The sequence below is a fragment of the Macaca fascicularis genome, chromosome 8, assembly GCF_037993035.2.
Source record: "Macaca fascicularis isolate 582-1 chromosome 8, T2T-MFA8v1.1".
Lineage (NCBI taxonomy): Eukaryota > Metazoa > Chordata > Mammalia > Primates > Cercopithecidae > Macaca > Macaca fascicularis.
The window spans coordinates 8,024,349-8,048,961 of record NC_088382.1 but is presented as its reverse complement, the minus strand read 5'-3'; the positions used below and the strand labels follow the sequence as shown (position 1 = coordinate 8,048,961).

The following is a 24,613-nucleotide window of genomic DNA, read 5'->3' as shown; positions in this document are numbered from 1 at the left end:
ACCAAAACTCCTAACAAATAAAGAGGCCGCGTATGCAGCATGCTAGTTAAAAGCACAGGCTTTGGAGTCAGAGCTTGAATTCCACTTGTTATGTGACCTTGAGCAAGTTATTCAAGGCATCAGTCTCATTTTGTCACCGGCAAAATGAGGACATTATCTGCCACACAGTGTTGCTGAAAAAGTAAGAGAGGTGACACACGCAAAGTGCTTGGCACTTACTCTTACTGGTTTATTACAAAGAGAACACGGGAACAGCCAAATGCAAGAGATGCACAGGGCACACCATGGGGCAGAGATGTCGGGGCTCCCATGCCATTGCTGGAAGTGCCACCTACCCAGCACCAAATGAGTTCACCAAACCAGAAGCTTTCCAAACCCAGTATTTAGAGGGTTTTATGGAGTTTTCATAACATAGACATGATTAAGTCATTGGCCACCCTTGACTAGCTCAATTTCCAGCCTGTCTCATCTCCCCTCCCAGAGGTAGGGGTGGGGCTGATATGTCCAACTCTTTAATCATGACTCATCTTTCTGGCAACCAACCCTAATCCTGAATCTGTCCAGGTGCCCAAAGCCATCTGTCATCTCACTATCATACAAAAGACACTCCTATCACCCCAGAGATTCCAAAAGCCTTAGAGGCTCTTGTGTCAGGTATTGAAACCTAAGACCAAATATTATAACCAATGATGTTCCTATCATTCAGGAAATTACAAGAGTTTTAGAAGCTCTGGGCCAAAAACCAGGAAGAATACTAAATATACACAGTACTGTACTATGTATCCCACTATCACGATACTTTTTTTTTGAGACAGAGTCTACCTCTGTTGCCCAGGTTGGAGTGCAGTGGTGCGATCTCAGCTTATGGTGTGATCTCAGCTCACTGCAACCTCCACCTCACCTCTCAGGTTCAAGCCATTCTTGTGCCTCACCCTCCTGAGTAGCTGGGACTACAGGTGTGGGACACTACAACTGACTAATTTTTGTATTTTTTAGTAGAGACGGGGTTTCTCTGTGTTGGCCAGGCCGGCCTTCAACTCCTGGCCTCAAGTGATCTGCCCGCCTCGGCCTCCAAAAATCTGGGATAAGTCACGAGCCACCGTGCCTGGCCTCACTATCACAATAATTATACTGAGAGGATGGGGGAGAAAAACCTGGGCAGCAGGAGGAGCGGGGAGGGTGAGCAACCTGAATCCTTGTCTTCCACAGTAGGACATCTCCCTGTCTTTCACACAATCTAGAATGAGCTAAAACATAAACACAGTAACCTCCAAGGAGCAGGGATCAGAGTGGAGAAGGGTAAGGTAGGGGATTGCTGGGTTTTATTGTAAGCCTTGTTAATTACTGACTCTTAGAGCTATATGCCTGTACAACTTTGCTAAAAATGAGTATTTACCTATAATCCCAGCACTTTGGGAAGCCAAGGTGGGCTGATCACGAGGTCAGGAGATCGAGACCATCCTGGCTAACACAGTGAAACCCCATCTCTACTAAAAATACAAAATATTAGCCGGGCGTGGTGGCGGGCGCCTGTAGTCCCAGCTACTCAGGAGGTTGAGGCAGGAGAATGGTGTGAACCCGGGAGGCGGAGCTTGCAGTGAGCTGAGACCATGCCACTGCACTCCAGCCTGGGTGACAGAGCAAGACTCTGTCTCAAAAAAAAAAAAAAAAAAAAAAGAGTATTTAGTTTTTAAACAAAATCTGATACTTGACCAACAACAACAACAATAGCATATTAAGTAATATGGTTTTTTGTTTTTGTTTTTGTTTGAGAGAGGGTCTTGCTCTGTTGCCCGGGCTGGAATGCCGTGGTGTAATTCTAACTGACTACAGCCTCAAATTAGTGGGATCAGGTGATCAACACCCCCCCACCCCAGCAGCTAGAACCACAGTTGTGCACCACCACGCCCAGCATTTTTTTTTTTTTTTTGGTAGAGGTGGAGGTCTCACTATGTTGGTGGTCTTAAACTCCTGACCTCAGTGGATCCTACTGCCTCAGCATCCCTAAGTGCTGGGATTACAGGTGTGAGCCACCACTCCATAGCCAGGATGGTCTCAATCTAATGACCTCGTGATCTGCCCTCTTCGGCCTCCCAAAGTCTGGGATTACAGGCATGAGCCACTGCGCCCGACCCTAGATTCTGGTTTATTAAAGGAAATGTATTTCAAGTCAGAGTTTGTCATTTACTGCACAGGAAAATAAAAACTTCGTTAAGAAAATCAAAAACACCCACATGATAAAATGAGGTCCTGCTTCGTTTTAAACTACTTGGTGACCACCATCAGTTGTTTTCTTGACCACAGGATGCACCTAATTCCTAACTATGAATAAAGTGCAAACATTGTTTATTGGGCTTTTGGCTTCAGCCTTGAAACAATCGGATTCTCTCAAACTCAGGAATGTGAATCGCTGTTGGGTTGATGCAGCTGTTTCCATTCTAGAAATGGACCTGGAATCATGTACTTTTCACCCATGAAGAGTCCTTTGGGTAAAACTTGAAAAGGCAAGGTCCCAAATTCCCCATATGGGTGTTTCTTCCAGTAGAGGAATTACTCTAATGACTTCTTAGCAAAACTTACATAATCAGGGCAGGCCATCAAAATACTCCAGAACACAAAGTTTAGCTCTGTTTCTGATGGACCTGTCTCCACAGCTATCAGTCTCACCAACAGCCTCACATCAAGTCAGAGGAACGGTTTTTTCATTTAAGAAGGATCTTCATGGCTGGGCGCGGTGGCTCGTCTGTAATCCCAGCACTTTTGGAGGCCAAGGCAGGCGGATCACAATGTAAGGAGTTTGTGACCAGCCTGGCCAACATAGTGAAACCCCATCTCTACTAAAAATACAAAAATTAGCCAGGCTTGGTGGCATGTGCCTGTAGTCCCAGCTACTCAGGAGGCTGAGGCAGGAGAACTGCTTGAACCCGGGAGGTGGAAGTTGTGAGCCAAGATTGCACCACTGCACTCCAGCCCGGTCAAGAGAATGAGACTCCGTCTCAAAAAAAAAAAAAAAAAAAAAGAAGGATCTTCATGTTCCTGCCAATTTGCAAAAGAAAAAAAAAATTGGTATCTGTTAACCAGAGGCAATGAAAAGCACCTCCCAGGCTGCTGTAGTAAGTGGATCGGTAACTGTGGTGGGAGATTCCAACCCCCAAGACCTGTGACTATGTTATGCAGCAAAAGGGCTTTGCCACAGGCCTTAGGAAGAGTATCCTGGGCTGTCCAGGGATGTCCAGTCTAACCCCATGAGCCTCTAAGAGCCTAGAACTGGCCAGGCGTGGTGGCTCACACCTGTAATCTCCACACTTTGGAAGGCTAAGGCAGGCGGATCATGAGATCAAGAGATGGAGATCATCCTGGCTAAAATGGTGAATTCCATCTCTACTAAAAATACAAAAATTAGTCAGGTGTCATCGCGGGCAACTGTAGTCCCAGCTACTCAGGAGGCTGAAGCAGGAGAATCACCTGAACCTGGGAGGTAGAGGTTGCAGTGAGCTAAGAACACGCCACTGCACTCCAGCCTGGCAACAGTGCGAGACTCCATCTCAAAAAAATATTTTAAAACAGGGCATAGAACTTTCTCCGAGTGGAAGAAGAGAAATGCACACAGGGGAATTGGAGAGCCTGACCAGGTCCCTGGGTTAGCTAGTCCTGAGCTGATGGGACCACGTGCAAAGACCAGATAGAGGCCTCAGGAGCTGAGGGCAGCCCCCAACAGATGGCCAGCAAGGGAACAGACACCTCAGTCCTGCAACCACAAGGAACTATATTTGGCCAAAAGCGCTTGGAAACAATTCTCCAGTGAGGAATGCAGCCCAGACCACATGCTGATTTTTGCCCAGTGACACCCACGTCAGACTTCTGTCCCACAGAACTGTGAGATGATACAATTTCAATTGTTTTAAGCCATGAAATTTGTGGAAATGTGGTAAAGCAGCAACAGAAATGAATACAGTGATTTACGTGGAAACCCCTAGAAGAGTGTCTGGCACAGTGTTGACACCTGACAAGCGTTTCCTGATTTCCTTACATGGCAAAGCAGGGCTGGCCACACTCCATCCAAAACAATAGATGATAGACTTGTTCTGACAAAACAGATTCAGTGAATTATAAATGGCCCAGAACACCTACAAATTTTAGGTTTTAGATAAGTGATTGCCTTTCCTTTCACTTAGAAACCTCCCAATGCTCATCTTACTGATAAACTCTAAGTACCAGGCAGGAGACTAAACACCAGACAAACCCAGCCCCAGATGCCCCGAGGGAGCCCGTCCCAGCACTCACTCCAATGTAACTGAAATCATGTCCAGGTCAGTTGATCCCACTAGACCAAGAACTCCAGCTCTCCATGTGTGAGTCACCAGGGCTGCCTCTGCATCTCTGCTTCTAGGATGGTGCTTCTGCACTTCACAGGAAATCTGTATCAATGTTTGTCAACACTATATATGACAGTGTCACTTAATATCTGCACAGAAAACATCAATTCTTTGAGGACCAGGGCCGGGTTTATTAGCCTTTGTACTCCCACTGCCACTGTCTGGGATATCAGAAGCACTCGGTAGAAGTTGGTGAAGAGAAAGAAAAGGCAGAGGAGAGAGAGGAAAGCAGGGCCAACACCGCAGACACAGATTCTGAGGTGGCTGGAGGAGAGGCAGGACAGAGAAACTTCCTGGATGCTGGAATGGGGTTCACTGTGATACCTGCTGCTGGATTTCAAATGTCAAAGGTGACGCTTTGCTGACCTTGACGTCTGACTGCCCTTTAGCTTTCCCAACCTCAAGACAGGGCACTTAGAAACTGCAATGTCAAGAAATTATGCTTCATTAAAGCATGGGAATGTTATTTACATGGACGTTCATTACTGCATTTTTTATATGGGAATGTAAATAATTGAAGAGACTGTTAAAGACTAAATCATGCACATTCAATAACTTTGTAAAATATTAATGATAACTGAAACACAAATTTTGATGTTCCCCAAAAATGCTAAAATATAAAAAAATACTGGCCAATTAAAGATAGAAAACAATCCTAATGAAGCTCCCCGACAGACACATTAAAACTTCTCAATACATTAAACATTCAGGATTTCAAAGGAAAACCCAGATTCATTCCATTCTTAATACAGCGTTAAAAAAAAAAAAATCTTAGGTAATACAATATTTCATTTAAAATTTACAAAATTCCATTACATTCATTATTTCATTTGATCCTCAAAACAATCTCCTGAGTTAGGCAGAACAGGTATTACTAACAACTAACTCCATTTTACAGGTTAAAAAAACTGAAGTTCAGCAAGTACTTGGGCTTAACAAAAGCTTTAATAGGGCCACATATCGAAACCAAATCCTCTGCTCAAAAGAACTAGAATAAGTTATCTTTTACATATTATTCATACTTATATCCTGTCAATATCCAAAAGCGTTTTGAGGTAGCCTGCAATAATAGACACCCATCCAATAAAAACATTAAAATGAAAAACAGGGGGAAAAAAAAACAGCCGGTGATATGGGAGACAGACGAAGGTAGAGAGCAAGACTGAGACTTATAATCTAACAAAACTTCATCTCTGACCTTCCAGTTCCAGGGAGATAACGCTAAAGGAAACAAGATGGTTTATAGACTCATAAACTGACAAAAGAGAGGTTGCTTCAGTTCTTAACTCTGAAACACTCCTGGCAGCCACAGCAAATCTCTAGGACAACATACCAATGGCATCAAAGCAAGAGTATACTTTAGTGATAGAGTGAATTAAGTTCCCTGTTTGGGACCCAGGCCAGGGCTATAGAAAAGAACTCTGAAATGTAGAGCTCAGAAATACATCCTCTGTCGGCCACGGGCAGTAGCTCACACCTGTAATCCCCAGCACTCTGGAAGGCCGAGGCGGGCAGATCACGAAGTCAGGAGATGGAGACCATCCTGGCTAGCACAGTGAAATCCCGTTTCTACTGAAAATACAAAAAATTAGCCGGGCGTGGTGGCAGGCGCCTATAGTCCCAGCTGCTTGGGAGGCTGAGGTAGGAGAATGGAGTGAACCCAGGAGGCAGAGCTTGCAGTGAGCCGAGATCCTGCCACTGCACTCCAGCCTGGGCAACAGAGCAAAACTCCGTCACCAAAAAACAAAAAACAAAAAATTCTTCTCCATACCCATGTGTCCCCTTCTGCGAGAGACTTCCTTACACAATTGCGGGGAAGAGAATTTTTCTCTGCTATATTTACTTGAAAGAATTAAAGGTGTAGGGCAAAAATTCTTGGAAATTATGTAGTTTACGATTCTCAAAAGTGAGAAAAATGAAGCCCAGAAGTGAAGGCCTTCCAGGAAAATTCCAGAGCCGGAGGTAGACCCAGTACATTGTTTTTGTTTCTGTTTTGAGAGGAAGTCTCACTCTATGGCCAAGGCAGGAGTGCAGTGCAGCCATTTCACTCACTGCAACGTCCGCCTCCTGGGTTCAAGCTATTCTCCTGCCTCAGCCTCCTGAGTAGCTGCGATTACAGGCGCCCACCACCACGCCCAACTAATTTTTGTATTTTTAGTAGAGACAGGGTTTCACCATGTTGGCAAGGTTGGTCTCCAACTCCTGACTTCAAGTGATTCACCTGCCTAGACCTCCCAAAGTCCTCGGATTACAGGCGTGAGCCAACGCGCCCGGCCGACCTGGTAAGTTTTAATCAAGTACTCTGAACTATGCAACAAACACTAGGAAGTAATAGGAAAAAAAAATTAATCTAAAAGCCCTCTGGAGAGTCAAAGAATTGCAGATTTAAAATAGCATGAATACTTAGATTCATGGTATTGAAAAAGGACCTCGCATTTACCCGTATGTACAAACTGCCTGCACACTTCTATCAGAGCATTTTTCAAGCTGTGCTACAGTTAACTATGTACTGCCCAAAGCCAATCTGTCCCTGCAGATCATAAGCTCTTAAAGACCAGGACTTCAGGAGAACAAGCAAAACTTCAGAGAGAAGGGAGCCACCAAACAGAGTTCATAGCAATGGGTCAGCAGGAGCTGATGACTGGAGGTGCGCGGTAGCCTTGGGGTCTGGGACAGCGGAGGGCAGAGAAGGCAAAAGGGCCTGCATGACACGCTACAGGGCTAGGAGCCACAGCTGCGGTGATTAGTTCAGTTTTGTCTCCTATGCCTGTTACTTATACACTAACTCTTGTTCAGAAAGAACTTCAGGTTGAGTATTTGGACTCCTTGAGCCTTCTGCTGTTTGTCTCCGGGACGTTTAACACTCTTAAAAGGGGAAAACTGTCCAGTTCGATTTTGCTTCCTGGGACATTACAGGTTTTTCAAAAGTTTGATGAAAGCATTCACTAAGGAGTGACTCCACTTACTTTGGTGGCTGAGAAATACGCGTCTGAGGGGGCAGCATCAGGTCTTCCCATCAAGCTGAGGTCTGAGTCTCCCCACCCACGGACCTCACCCTCGCTCTCCCCTCATAAATCTGACCTCTAACTGTAACTGCCTTGGCCTCATTCCGTGGGTGTGGGTGCTCCTGCTTGAAACGCATTTTCCAGCCCGCCAAATTCTTGGGAGAGTTTCTTCCACTCTCCCAGCGCTAAGAGCTACAAAGTTCAATCTGGCTTTCCAGATTCTTTTTTTCTTCCCATTACTAACGGAAGAAATCAAGAAGCGCCAGGCAGAAGGGCCCTGCTCCCTCCAATCAGAGCCCAGCCCGGGGCCAGAGCAGGAAGTGCGGCGGTGGGAGGCGCGGTGGGACGCGCGGTGACGGCCCCTCGCCCCCCCCCGGGACCCGCCAGCCAGGGCAGAGGTCGGTGCGGCCACTGCGCGACAGCTCCGGGCCGCGCCTCTCGCTTCCTCCCGCCAGGCAAGTGAGAGGATAAACCATGGGGCGGGGGCAGTGCGCCCCCACTCAACGCGCCCCCCGCGCACGGACTCCCACTACAAGCGTGTCCCAGGCGGGGTCGACCCAGACGAGCCACGGGGCGGCGCACGGCACCACCAGCAGGGCGGCTAGGACCCACGCGCGCGGGTCCACGCAGCCACCTATATAGGTGACAAAACACTCAGGAAGCCGTCATGCGGGGCCGGGAAAGAGCCCCCACCCAGAATCACGGACTCCCTCGTCCGAGGGTCCGCACAGTCCCCTCGGTGAGTCTAGCGAAGCAGTCTCGCTGCTAGGGAGGGCGGGGAGGGCGGCGGAGTCTCCCACTCGCGGTGACCCGGGCCCCGCCACACGAGTAGGCCCTCCCAGGGCCCCCTCTGCCGCACGCGGGGACCAGCCACGCTGCGGGGGACCGGGCAGAAGCCAGCGCCCGGGTCCATGCAGTCCCCTCCGCGGCAGACGCGGGGAGCCGGGGAGCAGTAGGGACCGGCCCCCACCCGCAGGGCGACCGGGACCCCCCCGCGGGCCCACGCGGTACCGCAGCAGGCGCTAAGCCCCCGGTGCCGCCCAAGGCCGAGACAAAGCCCTGGCGCAAGGACCCCGGATCCCGACCTAGGACCCTGCGGAGCCCAGCTCGGAGACGCCACGCCCGGGGCAGAGACCCCCGCCCGGTCAGGAGACCCCGTCGCCCGTCGCGCCTTCTCACCTCAGGCTGCCGCCTCGCAGCGCTCGCTCCTCGCCGCGGCGCCTGGGCCGACTGAAGCGCAACTGAGCAGCCGACAGAGCCACGGCAGCGTCAACAATGGAGCCCCGGGGCGGGGCCGCCGCCGCCGCTTCAGCCCGTGTTCCCCGCTCACGATCCGGCTCGGATCAAGGAGCTGCAGCTGGCGCAGGGCTGCGGCCGGGAAACACACCTCGCAGGTGCACACGGCCCCGCCCGCCGCCCGCCGCCCGCCGCCCCGCCCCCAGCGGAGCCGGGAGCCCAGGACCCGCCCCCCGGCCAATGGGGAGCGAGCTGCGCGGAGAGGGCGGGGCCTGGAGGAACAAAGGGAGGTTGGGCGGGGCGGTGCTGGGACTGGGCGTGCGGGGTCCCGCGGGAGGACCAGACCCAAGAGCTGGCCGGATCCTGGCCTCCTAGAAGACCCAGCTCAACGTCCACCTGGAGTCTGCTCTACAGAACGCGCTCATCTCAAGCCCAGAACTCAGGCTTTTAGGGCAGAGAGCGAGAGACAGGTTTGCTTTACAAAAAGGGAAACTGAGGTCGAAAGAATAGGATTGCCTGCTGACTGAACTCACGTAGTCCCATTCACTCGTTCACCTTGTCATTCAGCAAACATTTGGAAGCACGTATGGTGGGCGTTAGGAGTGAAGTAGGGCCGGGCGTGGTGGCTCGCGCCTGTAATCCCAGCAGTTTGTGAGGCCGAGACAGGTGGATCACTTGAGGCCAGGAATTCGAAACCAGCCTGGCCAACAAGATGAAACCCCATCTCTGCTAAAAATACAAAAACTTAGCCGATCGTGATGGCTTGTCCCCATGGTCCCAGCTACTGGGAAGGCTGAGGCAGGAGAATCGTTTGAACCCGGGAGGTGGAGGTTGCAGTGAGCTGAGATGGTGCCACTGCATGAGCCCCAGCCTGGGAGACAGAGTGACACTTTGTCTCCAAAAAAAAAAATTAATAGATGGGAAGTAGAAGCGAACTTAGGCCTTCCCAGAGGGAGCTCGGCCAAGGAGTACCTGAAATGTCTCTGCATCTCTTTAAGGTCTGATAAAGGAACCAGGAGCGAGCGCTAAGCACTTCCCTTTCCTGCCTCAGAGCTTTACATGAGTTTGCTGTTCCCCGCCTGAAATGCCAAGTACCAATGGTATTTATTTATTTATAGAAATGAGGTCTCCCTATGTTGCCCAGGCTGGTCTCAAACTCCTGGCCTCAGGCTATCCTCTCGCCTCAGCCTCCCAAAGTGTTGGGATTGCAGGCATGAACCACTGTCCCCAGCCCTGATCGTCTTTAAAACGTCTTTCCTCATCTTATTTGAGCTTCCTGCTTCATGTGACCCCACACACTTGGTTTCCCTGTACTTCCATAGCTGCTCCTCGGTGGGTCCCAGGGACCCACCCCCTTCTCTGCCCAAATTGTATGTGTCTGGGCTCAGGCCAAATGCCCTTCCATTTGCAGTGGGCACTGCCACAGGAAATCTCATGCCCTTCCGGGCTTCACAAACCATCCACATGCTCTGCTGCCTGCCAGAGACCTCCATCCCAGTCAGATGCCCAGCCCTGACCTTTCCCAAAGCCCCAGCTGGACACAGGGAAGCATCTCCAATTTTCCGCGGGCCAACACAGAGTGCTTTATTAGTGCCCTAACCTGCTCATTCACATTCTTGTGATTCTCTGTGAACAGCCCCTCCATCCACCCAGCTGCTCAGGTGAAAATCTCAAATCCTCCTCCAGTCCTTCCTCCCCGAACCTGTCAGCAGCCCTCTGCCTTCCTAGGATGCTGAGCACCCCTCACTCGCAGCGCCAGCTGGGGTGCTGTCTGAGTGGCTGCCACCCACTTGGCATGAAGTGGGACCTCTCGCCCGGTGTAGTGGCTTACACCTGTAGTCACAGCACTTTGGGAGGCTGAGGCGGGCAGTTTGCTTGAGGCCAGGAGACTGGGACCAGCTGGGCCAATATGGTGAAACTAAAATACAACAATTAGCCAGGCATGGTAATGCATGCCTATCATCCCAGCTACCCTACCCAGGAGGCTGAGGCAGGAAAATTGCTCGAACCTGGGAGGCAGAGGTTGCAGTGAGCCAGGTCACACCACTGCACTCCAGGCTGGGCAACAGAGTGAGAATCTCTCGCAAATTTAAAAAAAAAGAAAAAGAAGAAAAAGAAAGAGAAAAAGTGTGACCTCTCTAAGGCAAGGCAGTGTCCCATTCTGATTCAATTCCATGTGCAAAACAGGACCTGCGCCCTGAAGGCACTCACTCAGGGAGGCTGCTGGGATGGGTGGATACACAGTTAAGGTCTTCATGGTGGCTGGGGCTGACCCCATCCCCATCGCTCTTCCCACACACACCTGCACACTCATCACTCCCACGCTCACACCCACCACTGAAAGCCTGGCCCCTAATCTGATTTGCCTAACAAGGTCCCCGGATGAACAACACATGCTTCCCTACCTCTCCCCTGCGAGGGCCCCACCGTGTTGTGGGATGTACTCAGGGATCAGGAGAACAAAACCTCAGGGAGTGAAAGGACATTCCAGGGTGCAGGCCTCTGCATCCCCCTCCATGCCCTCACCCCTGCCTGACACACCCTCACCCCTGTACCTGGCCAGCTCCTACCAACCCTTAAAGTCTCACCAAGTTCAGTGGTGGCAGCCACACCCTAAAGTGACTGACCCCCCAATGACCTATGCCCTTGCATAGTCTTCCTGACCTTCAGTACAAGCAAAACCGGTGACTGGCTTCTAACCCATAGAGCCTGGCAAAAGCAATGGGATGTCACTGTCACAGTGCATCACCTTCGCACACTAGAGAGAAAGGTTCCGCCTGCAGGCGCTACAGGAGGGAGATGCTGTGCTGAGAAAAGACCTTGGAGGGGCCCCGTAGGCAAGGAAGCAAAAAGCTGGGCCCTTGCCAAGCGGGTCCGAGGAAATGAATTCGGCCAATAACCTCAGCGGCCTGGAAATGGATTCTGCCCTGGTGGAGCCTCAGATGAGGATGCAGCCCAGCTGCTTAGCGTGAGATCCCAAGCACAGGACCCGCTAAAATGTGCTCAACTCCTAGCTTGCCAAAATTGGCTTAAAGGTGTGTGTTGTTTTAAGCTTCTAAATTTATAGTTATTGCCTATGAAAGTGTTAAAATATGAGACAATAACTTAAGTCCCCTGCCCATCACACACATTCTTCTTTCTGGCATTCATCACAATTATACTTACTGATTTAAAATCGCCCTCTTGACTGGGTGCAGTGGCTCAGGAGTTCCAGACCAGCCTGGCCAACATGGTGAAACCCCATCTCTACAAAAAATACAAAAATTAGCTAGACATCGTGGTGCAATCCTGTAATCCCAGCTACTCCGAAGGCTGAGGCAGGAGAATTGCTTGAATCCAGGAGGCAGAGATTGCCGTGAGCTGAGATTACACCATTGCCCTCCAGCCTGAGTGACAAGAACAAAACTCTGTCTCAAAAAAAAAAAAAATTGTCTCTTGTCACCAGCATGAATGTCCCAGGAGAAAAAAAATGGAAACTCTTGCTCATAACAGTGCCCCAAATGCCCAGCACAGTGTAGCTGTAGGGCAGTTGGTCGATGGTGGATGCTGCTGGTTGGAGGGCCCAGCTGGTCCTCCCAGCTGCCTTCTCCCGGTCACGTTCCATTATAGAGAACAGAATAGTTTCTTGCCTTTCCAGAGTCCCTCTTAGTGGGGATTGGCCAAGTGACATTGTCCTGCCCCGGGAGACATAAGTGGAAGTTGGCTGAAAGGTTTCTAGCCTTGGTGTGCTGGGACGATTTGAACCAGGACATGACAGCTAACCGTCCATTGTTCAGGAGTTCTGCAAGTTAGTTTTCAACACATTCAGTACTTCAAATTTTAAATAATATCAACTCGCAAATTAAAAAATGCATTAGACCAGATGCAGTGGCCCACGTCTAACACATTGGAAGCCTGAGGCAGGAAGATCACTTGAGCCCAGGAATTCAAGACCAGCTTAGGCAAAAAAGGAAGATCCTGTCTCTACAAAAAATTTTAAAATTAGCTAGGCATGGTGGTGTGTGCATGCAATCCTAGCCACTCAGGAGGCTGAGATGGGAGGATCGCTTGAGCCATCTGTTCAAGGCTCCAATGAGCTATGATAGTGCCACTGCACTCCAGCCTGGGTGACAGAGCCAGACCCCGTCTCAGAAATAAATATATTTCATATATTAATAAATTTATAATAAATATATATATACACATTTATATATTATAATTATATATTTAGACATAAAGATGTATTTCTTGTTTTATTTATTTATTTATTTATTTATTTATTTTGAGATGGAGTTTAACTCTTGTCACCCAGGCTGGAGTGCAATGACACAATCTGGGCTCACTGCAACCTCCACCTCCCAGGTTCAAGTGATTTTCCTGCCTCAGTCTCCTGAGTAGCTGGGATTACAGACACGCACAACCACGCCTGGCTAATTTTTGTATCTTTAGTAGAGATGGGGTTTCTCCATGTTGGTCAGGCTAGATTCGAACTACTGACCTCAGGTGACCTGCCCACCTTGGCCTCCCAAATTGCTGGGATTACAGGTGTAAGCCACTGTGCGCAGCCTATATGATATATTTACATATTATAATTATGTGTATTAATTTTATATAATTATATATAAATATAAAAATATAAAAACTTTCCTTGCCTTCTCTTGTTTCTACCTACAGTCAGTATATACCCATGACTTCAAATACTATCTACATGTAATAATTTTAAATGTATATTTTATATATATATATATATATATATATATTTTTTTTTTTTTTGAGACGGAGTCTCACTCTGTCACCAGGCTGGAGTGCAATGGCGCAGTCTCAGCTCATTGCAACCTCTGACTCCCAGGTTTAAGCGATTCTCCTGCCTCAGCCTCCCAAGTAGCTGGGCTTATAAGCGCCCACCACCATGTCCAGCTAATTTTTGTATTTTTAGTAGAGACAGCCTTTTGCCATTGTGGCTAGGTTGGTTTCAAACTCCTGACCTTAAGTGATCGCCCGCCTCAGCCTCCTAAAGCGCTGGGAATACAGTCGTGAGCCACCTTGGCCAAAATATTTTTCTGTTTCCAAACATTTTACATGAGAGGAAAGTGGAGAATAAATCATCTGACACTCTACTGTAAAAAAAAAAATCTTTGTGCCTCTCTTCTTTTCATCTTTCCTAATTGTACATATGACCAAAATGTCTTTAGGTTGAGTTCCCCCCGTGAAAACTTTACAGGGTATTGTGTCCTCAGCCACCCTCCTGTCTTTTCCTAGTCCTGGCATTTTAGAACCGTCTGGGGATGTCCCAGGATACCCACAGTGGCCATGTCTATTGGAGGGTCTAGTGAGTATCAGCCCCGGGGTCATCTCATCCCCAAGGACAGCCTGAGGTAGGGGGTAGAGTCTCTCAGGGGAGCAGCTGGATGCTCTTGGCCTTAGAGGAATCTCCTGGTATAGTTTCATTTAAAATGGTGACCCCTTAGGGTTATTAAAATTTTAGGACATTAAAATGAATGGACAATACAACGTAATGTCATTAAAGATAGGTCATTAAAACTGTTCTTCTAGCTGGAGGTTTTATTCCTCGGAGACACATTGATGGTCTGCCAATGGAATGCTGATATTGAGAGGAAAAGGCAGAAATGATTTCTGCTGTCTAGATTGTCTCCCACTTGTGAAGAGAGAAACTCTCCCAAAGGATGAGGAAAACCCACCCCAGAGAGGATGTGCAAGAACCTGAATATGGAAATGCACTGAAGGCACACAGGCGGACAAAGAGCACTGCCAGTGCCTCCTAGGTGGTCACCGAGGACTTTACTGAACAGGTTGGGTGTCCTGAGGAATAGAATGGCCTGCCGTGACACTTAGAAAGGTCTCTGTTGGAGTCAGCACTGCCTCTCCCTGAGTTTGTTACCTTGATAAGGCTTGTCCGCTTATTTGAGTTTCAGTTTTTCATTGAGTGTAAGATACATTTTGTCAGTACAGCTTGAAAGATAAAATACTATTTGTAAAGAGACAAGATAAAATGATGCATTTTATTTGCTAAAAATTCGTATTTATTTCTTCCCCAGAGTGAGTGTAGTAGGTTTTCAAGGTCTGTTCTTTTTAAGGGTAATTTCAAATGGAATTGTAGGACTTAGTTTGTCAATGCTACTGGTGAAATAAAAGTGTGATAGATAAATTGATGATTTACAAAGATTCACCAAAATGTCAGTTCCCCTCTTGTAGCATGGTGAAGAATTTATGACAGCGGACACATCTGTATCCTCTTATCTGGATATCTGAGGGGGGTTTTTCATGTTTTTTTTTTTGTTTTTTTGGAGACACTGTCTTGCTCTGTAACCCAACTGGAGTGCACTGGCGCCATCTCTGATTACTGCAACCTCTGCCTCCCGGGTTCAAGTGATTCTCCTGTGTCAGCCTCCCGAGTAACTGGGATTATAGGCACCCACCACCACACCCAGCTAATTTTTGTATTTTCAGTAAACACGGGGTTTTAGGCCTGGCACGGTGGCTCATGCCTGTAATCCCAGCACTTTGGGAGGCCAAGGTGGGCGGATCACGAGGTCAGGAGTTCCAGAGCAGCCTGGTCAACGTGGTGAAAAACTGTCTCTACCACAAATACAAAAAAAATTAGCTGAGCCTGGTGGCAGGCACCTGTAATCCCAACTACTTGGGAGGCTGAGGCAAGAGAATTGCTTGAACTCGGGAGGTGGAGGTTGCAGTGAGCCAAGATCTTGCCACTGCACCCCAGCCCAAGCAACAATGCAAGACTCCGTCTCAAAAAACAAACAAACAAACAAACAAACAAACAGCAAAAAGACGGGGTTTTGATATGTTGGCCAGGCTGGTCTCAACCTCCTGACATCAGGTGATCACCCGTCTCATACTCCCAAGGTGCTGGGATTACAGGCATGAGTCACCATGCCCGGCCCACTCTATTTTCTTTTTATTCCATAAATTTTAATATGTTTGAGTTTGTCTGTTCCTTTATCATTGTTTTCTTACACAAAAGAAATTCTGCCTAATCCTTCATAAAAAAAATCTTCCTGTGACTTCTGAAAGTTTTCTGGTTTTATCTTTCATATTTGAATATACAATAAGTTGATTATGGATCATGGAATGGAGAAGAATGCAATGTATTTTCCCAAGTAGATGCCAGCCTGGTTTGCCTCATATTTTAAAGTGCATGTGATTTCTTTTTCTATTCTACAGTGCCTACTCTATTATTCATCAACTTTCCTTATAAATGCTGGGTCATTAAGACTTTTCTTCCCCTTGGTCTGCTTGCTCGTCTCTCTGCTAATACTGTGCTGTCCTGAGTATTGTCGTTTGAAAATCTTAGAAGTATGTTAGACAAGTCATCACTCTTTTTTTAGATGACTAAAAAGCATTAGACATTTGTCATTTTTACTACGCATGAAAAAGTAATTTTTCCTTCCTAAAAAAAACCTGATTTGGGAATTTATGTGATTTCATAGGAATAGCATCTGGAAGTGCTGACATTAATGTCATTTTAAAAAACATGTGTCGTATTTCCTCTTATTCCTTTCTGCCTTGACATTGTGCAATAGAAATTTTAAAAATTGTTGTATTAGTATTGTTAAATATCAATTATTGGTTTTGTTTACTACTCAATTAAATTTAGTAAGCCTACTTTCTCTTGGTATAATCACATTGAATGGGCTCAACTCCCCAGTTAACAAGTGACAGCACATGTAAAATATTGTCTACCAGGGAAACTCATTGAACACTTAGTGTTCAGACTGTGTTTTAGTGTCTGGTTCCCTAAGCACCACTGCAGTGAAAATAATAGACCTTTGGCAGAAAAACTTTTGGCAAATATATTGCATAAGCCATTTAGATGCAGTGAGTCATTCTTATTACTTGGGTTGGTGGAATCCCTTTCAAAATGTAAGTTACTATTACAAACAAAGGTGGAATTTTGTGAGCAGGCATTTTTAAGAATAAGTAGTCTCAGGACTGATAATATTAACTCCCTTATGCACATCAGGTAGGACTTTATCATGACAGATAGTAAAAATGCACAAAATGAAGTTAAAAGGTAACTCCTAGCAGCACATCTTACTCCCTGGATTCTCTAATGAGATAGGTGTTTCTACTTTGCTGTTGCCTTTCCGAATAGTTCAATTCCAGCATTAGTACTGCTGTGTGGGAGGGAGTATGTGTGAACAGAGTAAGAGTTGTGACAATCAAGTCATAGAAAAAATGCTTGGAAATTTTAGAATCATGTAAACAGCTTATGGATTGAGTATAGATTCCCAGTGCAGTCAGTCTCACCCATCCTTCTATCCACATGTGTGGAATGTTCTAGGACTCCATGGCTTTTGAGGATGTGGCTGTGAACTTTACCCAGGAGGAATGGGCTTTGCTAGATTCTTCTCAGAAGAATCTCTACAGAGAAGTGATGCAGGAAACCTGCAGGAACCTGGCTTCTGTAGGTGAGAATGACAACACATTTCACTTAATTACAGAAGTATTTCCCTATTATCAGTGCTATTTGTGATTTGGAATGTGGCAAGAGAATGATTTGGTGAATAAATCAGGCATGGGCACTGTGTACAAAGAACATTAAATCTAGTAATGTTTCTGTAGTTTGTAATAATTCATGATAATTTTGTGGGTCTGCATTTTAGGAAACAAATGGAAAGACCAGAATATTGAAAATCACTTTGAAAAACCTGGGAAAGATACAAGATAATTTCTACTGAGAAGAGGAAATAAAGTCCTCTGAAGGAACCTTATCAAGTCATGAACTTAAAAACAAGCAATCAAAACAAACAAGAGTCACTTGAAATTTATTTGTTTTTAGAAAAAAAAATTATTTTTTTTAGAAAGTGGGAATGTTTCATTTCTCTCATACCCACTCAAGGACATATGAAAATGCACACTGTAGCTCCCTGGACCTTATAAATACAAGAACGTACACAGGATTAAAACTCTAATAGTTTAGAAACTACAAGAATATTTTCAGTTTTCACATTTACTTGAAAAGTCATGTGAAAACCCCCACAGGAAAGAAGTTCTATAAGTGAAGCTTTTCTAATTTGGAAAGCCTGATGCAAATTAATTACGGTGCAGTGCTTGAAAAAATGTATGAAATGTTACACAAGTTACAAGTATATTGTTTTTATCAGTGGCTCATTCTTAAGGAGTCATGAGTATGCAAGTCACCTTGTTTTTCAGGGAAACCTTGAGGTGAGAGTTCTGTAAATGCTCTTTAAGCAGTAGTACTTGATTTTCATAGATAATGATATTCAGTTTATTGGTAGAATTTTTGTCTATTCATTTAATAATGTGCTGGATTCATGGTTGAATTTTAATGTTTTTCTAATATGTAGGTAAGTTTGATTTTTTTTATTTCATTATTACCCTTTTTTGAAATGGAGTCTCACTGTGTTGCCGAGGTGGAGTGTAGTGGTGCAATCTTGGCTCACTGCAACCTCCGCCTCCTGGGTTTAAGTGATTCTCCTGCCTCAGGCTCTGTAGTAGCTGGGACTACAGTTGCCTGCCACTACATCCAGCTAATTCTTCATATTTTTAGTAGAGACAGGGTTTCACCATGTTGGCTAGGCTGGTCTTGAACTCCTGGCCTCATGATTTGCCCACCTCAGCCTCCCAATGTGCTGGGATTACAGACATGAGCCACTGCACCCGGTCAGGTAAGTTTCGCTTTTATGTATTGTCCTGTGATTAACGGACTAGTGAATAATGATTGTGAATTGTTGGGATTGTCTTACTAGCTTCATTTGGCAAATTTTGATTATCCCTTGTTCATTATACACATTCCACCTTTCTTTATTAAAGGAAAAACTACTCTTGATGTAAAGATGTTTATTTTTTGCTAATAATGAGTTGGTATTAATTCCTAAGTACATAAATTTTACCGTAGAGTATCATCTCGTGAGTTCTTTGCATTTGTTGCCCTTTATTCTTTATTATTTCTGTCTATTATTTGGGTCATTCACTTTGAATGAAGGAGAGAGGACTGTGATAGGACAATATGTTGTAACCAATCTGAGGGAGGAAGCATTCAATCTCTCAGTCACATATGATAGCGTTCGGCTTTTCATCAATGCCTTTCTTATTTTAGTAGATAGTATTGCACCATTATGATATGATAGTTTATATACTGTATTTTAGAGTATTACAGTCTTACCAGTCAGTGTCCCATGATTCAGTTCCCTATCAGCCAATAGACAAACCAATCACATACTCCTGTAGGAACAAGGAACATCCTCGGCCGCGTGGGTGGATCACGCCTGTAATCCCAGCACTTAGGGAGGCCGAGGCCGGTGAATCATGAGGTCGGGAGATCGAGACCATCCTGGCTAACACGGTGAAACCCCATCTCTACTAAAAATACAAAGATTTAGCCGTGTGTGGTGGTGGGTGCCTGTAGTCCCAGCTTCTAGAGAGGCTGAGGCAGGAGAATGGTGTGAACCCAGAAGACGGAGATTTCAGTGAGCCAAGATCACACCACTGCACTCCAGCAAGGGTGACAGAGAGAGATTCTGTCCCCACCCCCCCCCCAAAAAAAAGAAAAAAAAGAACATCCTCACTTTTTTAATGCTATACCACTGCTATACCACTCTCTACTCCAAGTTAATCCCTGTTTGGGCCTGTGGGAGCTTACACCATCCTCCTATATGTAATTAATAACTGATGTCTGGCTTATCTGTTTAGTAATAGATGTTATGTGTTTAACGGTGCCAGTAAACGTAGGGTGCTCATTCCTTCCTCACCAGTGGGGTGCGTGAGACGCTGTTGAAACAATTGGCAACACAAATGGAACGGACCAGCCCTCATGAAGGACACCTGCTCAACTTGACCTACCTGCTGTCGGCTGACGGTTCCGTAACACATCAGCAGCCGCCTGAGTCAGAACCGTGAGCTGATGATGGGCCTTCCCTTTGGTCTGCACAGTGTTTTGTGGTCTTCAGGTGTTGTCATCTTCTCCCACACTAAACTGTTCTCATCTCCTAGACATGAATGTTTACTTGCACCCAGCATGCCATTTGGCCTGTGCTTAGCAGGCAGTTTTGAGGCCCTGGCTTATTAATGCACAAAAGCGCAGCACATAAGCCGACACTTAAGTCCTAATTAGCAAGGATCAGGCTGTATCTCTGTAGTCCCTGCATCTACTCTGGTCACCATCTCTGTATGCTTAGGGCAGCCATGTGAACATTATTAATTATTGTGTACTCCAAGACAATAGTTTTTATGTAGGCAGAAGTAGTGGCCTTGTTTGTTTCTTGTGCTGCTGTTCCCCTTGCCGCTGTCCCCTACACCCTCCTGATGAGGTGTACATCTATGGTGCCTCATGGTTCAGTCATGGATGAGTAAAGAAAATGCGAAGAAAGAGTTTGATATTAGCCCCTATCAAAACATATGAAGAAGAGTCTCAGCTGCTTTCATTGAAAAATTCCTAGCGAGTGTGTGGGCTTTTCTTATCACTGCTGCTTATCAGCTTGTCAAAAGTCAAATCTTCGGACTGCAAGTCTTGCCGGCCTTAGACACAATGGCCTTACTGCATGTGGAGCTAACCCCAGGAAGATGGAATGACAGTCTCTGGAGGATTAGGTGGTCTCCTCCAATGTGGTTTGATGGGCTCCTGAACTCTTTCCTGTAACCATGCAGAGAGTCTACACTGCCAGCAATCATGTGCCTCAACTCTGTAGATGTAGAAACTCAAAGTATTCAAAATATTCTGAAACAGTTTCCATTGAAAGGAAAGAGAAAGGCAGTTAGGTGCCATGCTCCAGTCAAGAGAACTAGTGAATGGCTCACAAGAACACTCTGTCGCTACTGTCTGTGCCTCTGTCACAACAAATATCCTGATCCTTCAGTTTGAAGGGTGCAGGGCCATTTTCCTCCCTTTCTTACTGGTAGTTCTCAAGATAACTGTATGATATGCTGGGAAGACAATATCCTGATAATCAGGTGACATTGGTCAGAACAGCACAGGCTCTGTTAGAGTCCCTGCTCAAAACAGAATGGTCTTCAATGCTTGTGTCCAGCAAACCACATCATTGGAGAAAACCCAAGGTGGGCTGCTTTCTGGGGTCCCTCAGTTGTAGTGCAAGTGAAGTGTTTACATCAAAACTCCATCCATCTGCTCTGGGTAGCCTTCCTGATCTTGTGGTAGTGGTTCATATTGAATCCTAGGCTTCTGTTGTCTTTTGTTTGCTATTTGTAAGTAATAAATTCACTTCATGGAATTTATGTATGAATGTGTTTGGTCTCATTGTACTCAGAAAAGTTGGTAGCCATTGCACAGTGAACCTGCTTCATAATTGGTGAAAACGCCTATGCCCCCCTTGTGCCACAGCAAGGAGGTTCATTCAGCCAAACATAAACTTCATGTGCGTAAAACCCTGTAGCACAATTATTACCATGTGGGAGGCCTTTAACAATGGTGATGCTGATTTGAAGAACTCTGAAGGAAGAAATTTACACAAATGGGTTGGGTACACGGGAGTCCCTCCTAACTTAAAGCAACCCTTACTCCCCTCTGCCTAAAAAGAGTGAAGAGGCCAGGCACGGCGGCTCAGGCCTTTAATCTGAGCACTCTGGGAGGCCGAGGTAGGCAGATCACAAGATCAGGGGTTCAAGACCAGCCTGACCAACATGGGGAAGCCACATCTCTACTAAAACTACAAAAATTAGCTGGGCATGGTGGTGGGCACCTGTAATCCCAGCCACTTGGGAGGCTGATGCAGGAGAATTGCTTGAACCTTGGAGGCGGAGGTTGAAGTGAGTCAAGACCATGCCACTGCACTCCAGCCTGGGTGATAGGGCAAGACTCTGTCTCAGGGGAAAAAAAAAAAGTGTATAAGAACTGAAACAGGTTTAAAATTTCACCTAATTGGAAATGCAAAGTTTACAAAAATAATATTAAAATAAAATGCTAAATGAGTGCTCATTGAATTTTATGCCTCCACAAAGTGGATTGTGAATTAACTTCCACATCTGTTGAAAGCCACCAAAGTTCGGCAGCCTCCGTATCTGAAATTCACATGTGGCTCAAATAAGAATTATACCTGGGGATACCCAAAGTTTAAATATGGTATCCCCTGTGATATTATGAGGAATTGCTGTACATAAAACAGGTTGTCTTCCTTTAACTCTGAAAATAATATTATCTTACCTAAATTCTCCAAAACGCATCGCTCTGCAGTATCCTATAGAGGACATAGGTTTCCTGACCAATGAGCACTGAAAGTAAGTGTGTGCGACTCACCTATGTTCTTATCAAAATGGAAATCCCCGAATCCCACCAGTTAGAATAACATGACAGAATGGCAGATTTTTGGAATATATAGGTTTTCTGTGAGGTTAGTAAGTATTGATTCCATTTTTAAAATAGATATCAATATATTTAGATTACCTATTTCTCCTATGTTTTAGTATTAATAGATTGTGTCTTTTAATTCATCCAGTTGGTCTAAGTTACCAAGTTTGTGCATTATGGAGATTGTAATATTCTTTATTATTTTATCATCCATGGGCTCTCTAATATAAAGGCCTCTTTTAATTCTTCTATTATTAGGTTGGTGCCAAAGTAATTGTGGTTTTGGACCATGAATTTTAAATTTTTATAACTAGGCTTCAACACATCTTTATTAATCAAAATAGAACCCATTACAATGGACTGGGCACAGTCGCTCACGCCTGTAATCCCAGCACTTTAGGAGGCTGAGGTGGGTGAATCAGGAGGTCAGGAGTTTGAGACCAGCCTGACCAACATGGTGAAATCCCGTCTTTACTAAAAATACAAAAAGTAGCCGGGTGTGGTGGCATGTGCCTGTAATCCCAGCTACTCAAGAGGTTGAGGCAGGAGAATCTCTTGAACCCAGGAGGCAGAGGTTACAGTGAGCTGAGACTGCACCTTTGCACTCTGGCCTGGGTGATAGAGTGAGACTTGGTCTTTAAAAGAAAAGAAACCATTACATTGAGCACATTTTTGCCAATGAGAAATAAACTTGTTTATTCCATGCTTTCAGGGTTCGATGAACTCTTGGAAAGCATTTTCTGCATCCTGCTGGTTGTGTAAGTGTTTTCCCTGCAAAAAGTTGTCAAGATGCTTAAAGAAGTGGTAGTTGGTTGGCAAGAGGTCAGGTGAATATGGCAGATGAGACAAAACTTCATAGCCCAGTTTCTTCAACTTTTGAAGCCCTGGTTGTATGACATGTGGTCACGCATTGTGGAGAGCTGGGCCCTTCATGTTGACCAGTGCCAGCTCCAGGTGCTACAGTTTTCCATGCATCTCATCAATTAACTCGGCATACTTCTCAGATGTAATGATTTCACCAGGATTCAAAAACTGTAGTGGATCAAAAGACCAGCAGCTGACCACCAAACAGTGACCGTGACCTTTTTTTGGTGCAAGTTTGACTTTGGGAAGTGGTTTAGAGCTTCTTCTCAGTCCAGCCACTGAGCTGGCTGTTGTATGAAATCCACTTTTCGTGGCATGTCACAATCTGATCAAGAAATGGTTCATTGTTGTTTCATAGAATAAGAGAAGATGACACTTCAAAAGGATGCTTTTTAAAATATTTGGTCAGCTCATGAGGCACCCACTTATCAAGATTTTTCAGCTTTCCAATTGGCTTCAAATGCTGGATGACCATAGAATGGTCGACATTCAGTTCTTCGCCAACTTCTCGAGTATCTGTAAGAGGATCGAATTCAGTGGTTGCTCTCAATTGGTCGTTATCAACTTCTGGCCCAGAGCCTGGGCTGAGGCTGCCATGACCACCCTGTTCTCTACCTTCTGTTGCGCTTGGGCCCAGAGCCTGGGGCTGAGGCTGAGGCTGCCATGACCACCCTGTTCTCTTCCTTCCGGGGTCCCCAGGAAGCTCCCAGGACTGAACGATCACCACAAAATACAGTGGCCAGGATGGGAGGGCTGGAGGTCAACTACCCCCCCGCCCCTGCCACCACAACCAAGAGGCCCCCATGGAGGTTGGCCCCGAGATGTGGGTCCCTGTGGAATGCAGGTCCCTGTGGGATGCTTCAGGGGATGAGCACGGGTCCTCCTGGCTGACAGGAGCCTGGTGGGCACTGGGTGTGTGGGGTCTATATAGATGGGTTGGACAGAACTGGGCCTGACCAGGGAGCCAGAGACTGGTGTGTCTTCCCGATTTCCTATGAGATCCCCTATCTGGTCATAGATGATGGTGATTTCTCTCTAAGTACTGAATCCCTGTAAGGTGTTAGGCACTCCATTCTTACCAAGTTTATTTTGTTACCTGGTAGAACCTGGCTCATAAAGAAGAAAACGGTGAAGAGGAGGACAGGAATCCTCATGGCTGAAGAAAGAAGAAAGTTTGGCTTCATTTCCAGGAGGCAGAGAAAACTTCCGTCTGTGGCTCTCTAGCACCAGTGGAATGTCTCTGTTTGAATAATGAGAGCCTTTCTGTACCTCATTAGGAATATTCATAGATAGAGGTGTTCTATGCATGCAAAATTGCTTTTATGGGAGGACTGATGTGGGTGCACAGTTTTGGCCAGAAAACCTGTTCAATGGGAACATAAGCTACAAACATTTTGGCAAAAGATGAAAGTTTATGAACAAACAACCATTTATATTGTTACAATAAATTAGACTATGTTGAGAAACCAGTTGCTTTCGTTAATGACCAGACATTTTGTTAGTGAACACTTCCCAGACTTTACTAGCCCTGCTAAGAATTAATCACCCCACTTGCTCCTGGTCTGAAACCCCAAAGTGCTTTGTTGATATTACAGTGCTTACTGCCTTGTATGTTAGATTAGTGAATGTATATTTGCCTCTTCCGCCACTGTATGAGCTTCTTGCTTGCTAGGACAAGGCTATATTCCTCAGAGCAGAGGAGGGAGTTGAATCATGCGGCCATTTATTCTCAAATCCTCTTCACCAAGTGGAACAAAACAGAACAGCGAACGACCACTGCACATGGAAGCAGGAGGTCTGGATTTGCGTTCTAGATCTCTAGATCTATTACTAACTGGAGGTATGGATATAGT

At 46.0% G+C, this 24,613-nt stretch overlaps 2 protein-coding genes across 4 annotated transcripts in view; both read right to left on the bottom strand.

Moving 5' to 3' along the window:
- Nucleotides 1-8,766, bottom strand: part of LOC135964596 (SH3 domain and tetratricopeptide repeat-containing protein 1-like) — a 49,382-nt gene extending 40,616 nt beyond the window's left edge. For all 3 annotated transcript variants that reach the window (XM_065518745.2, XM_073999952.1, XM_073999953.1), the window contains exon 1: nucleotides 8,561-8,766. The gene's annotated coding sequence lies outside the window, so the exon portion shown is untranslated. The remainder of the gene's footprint in view (nucleotides 1-8,560) is intronic.
- Nucleotides 1-24,024, bottom strand: part of DEFB108B (defensin beta 108B) — an 875,574-nt gene extending 851,550 nt beyond the window's left edge. The window contains exon 1 of the mRNA XM_065518762.2: nucleotides 23,857-24,024. Coding sequence (XP_065374834.1) covers nucleotides 23,857-23,944 — 88 coding nt within the window. The 5' untranslated portion in view covers nucleotides 23,945-24,024. The remainder of the gene's footprint in view (nucleotides 1-23,856) is intronic.
- Nucleotides 24,025-24,613: the final 589 nt, after the last annotated feature.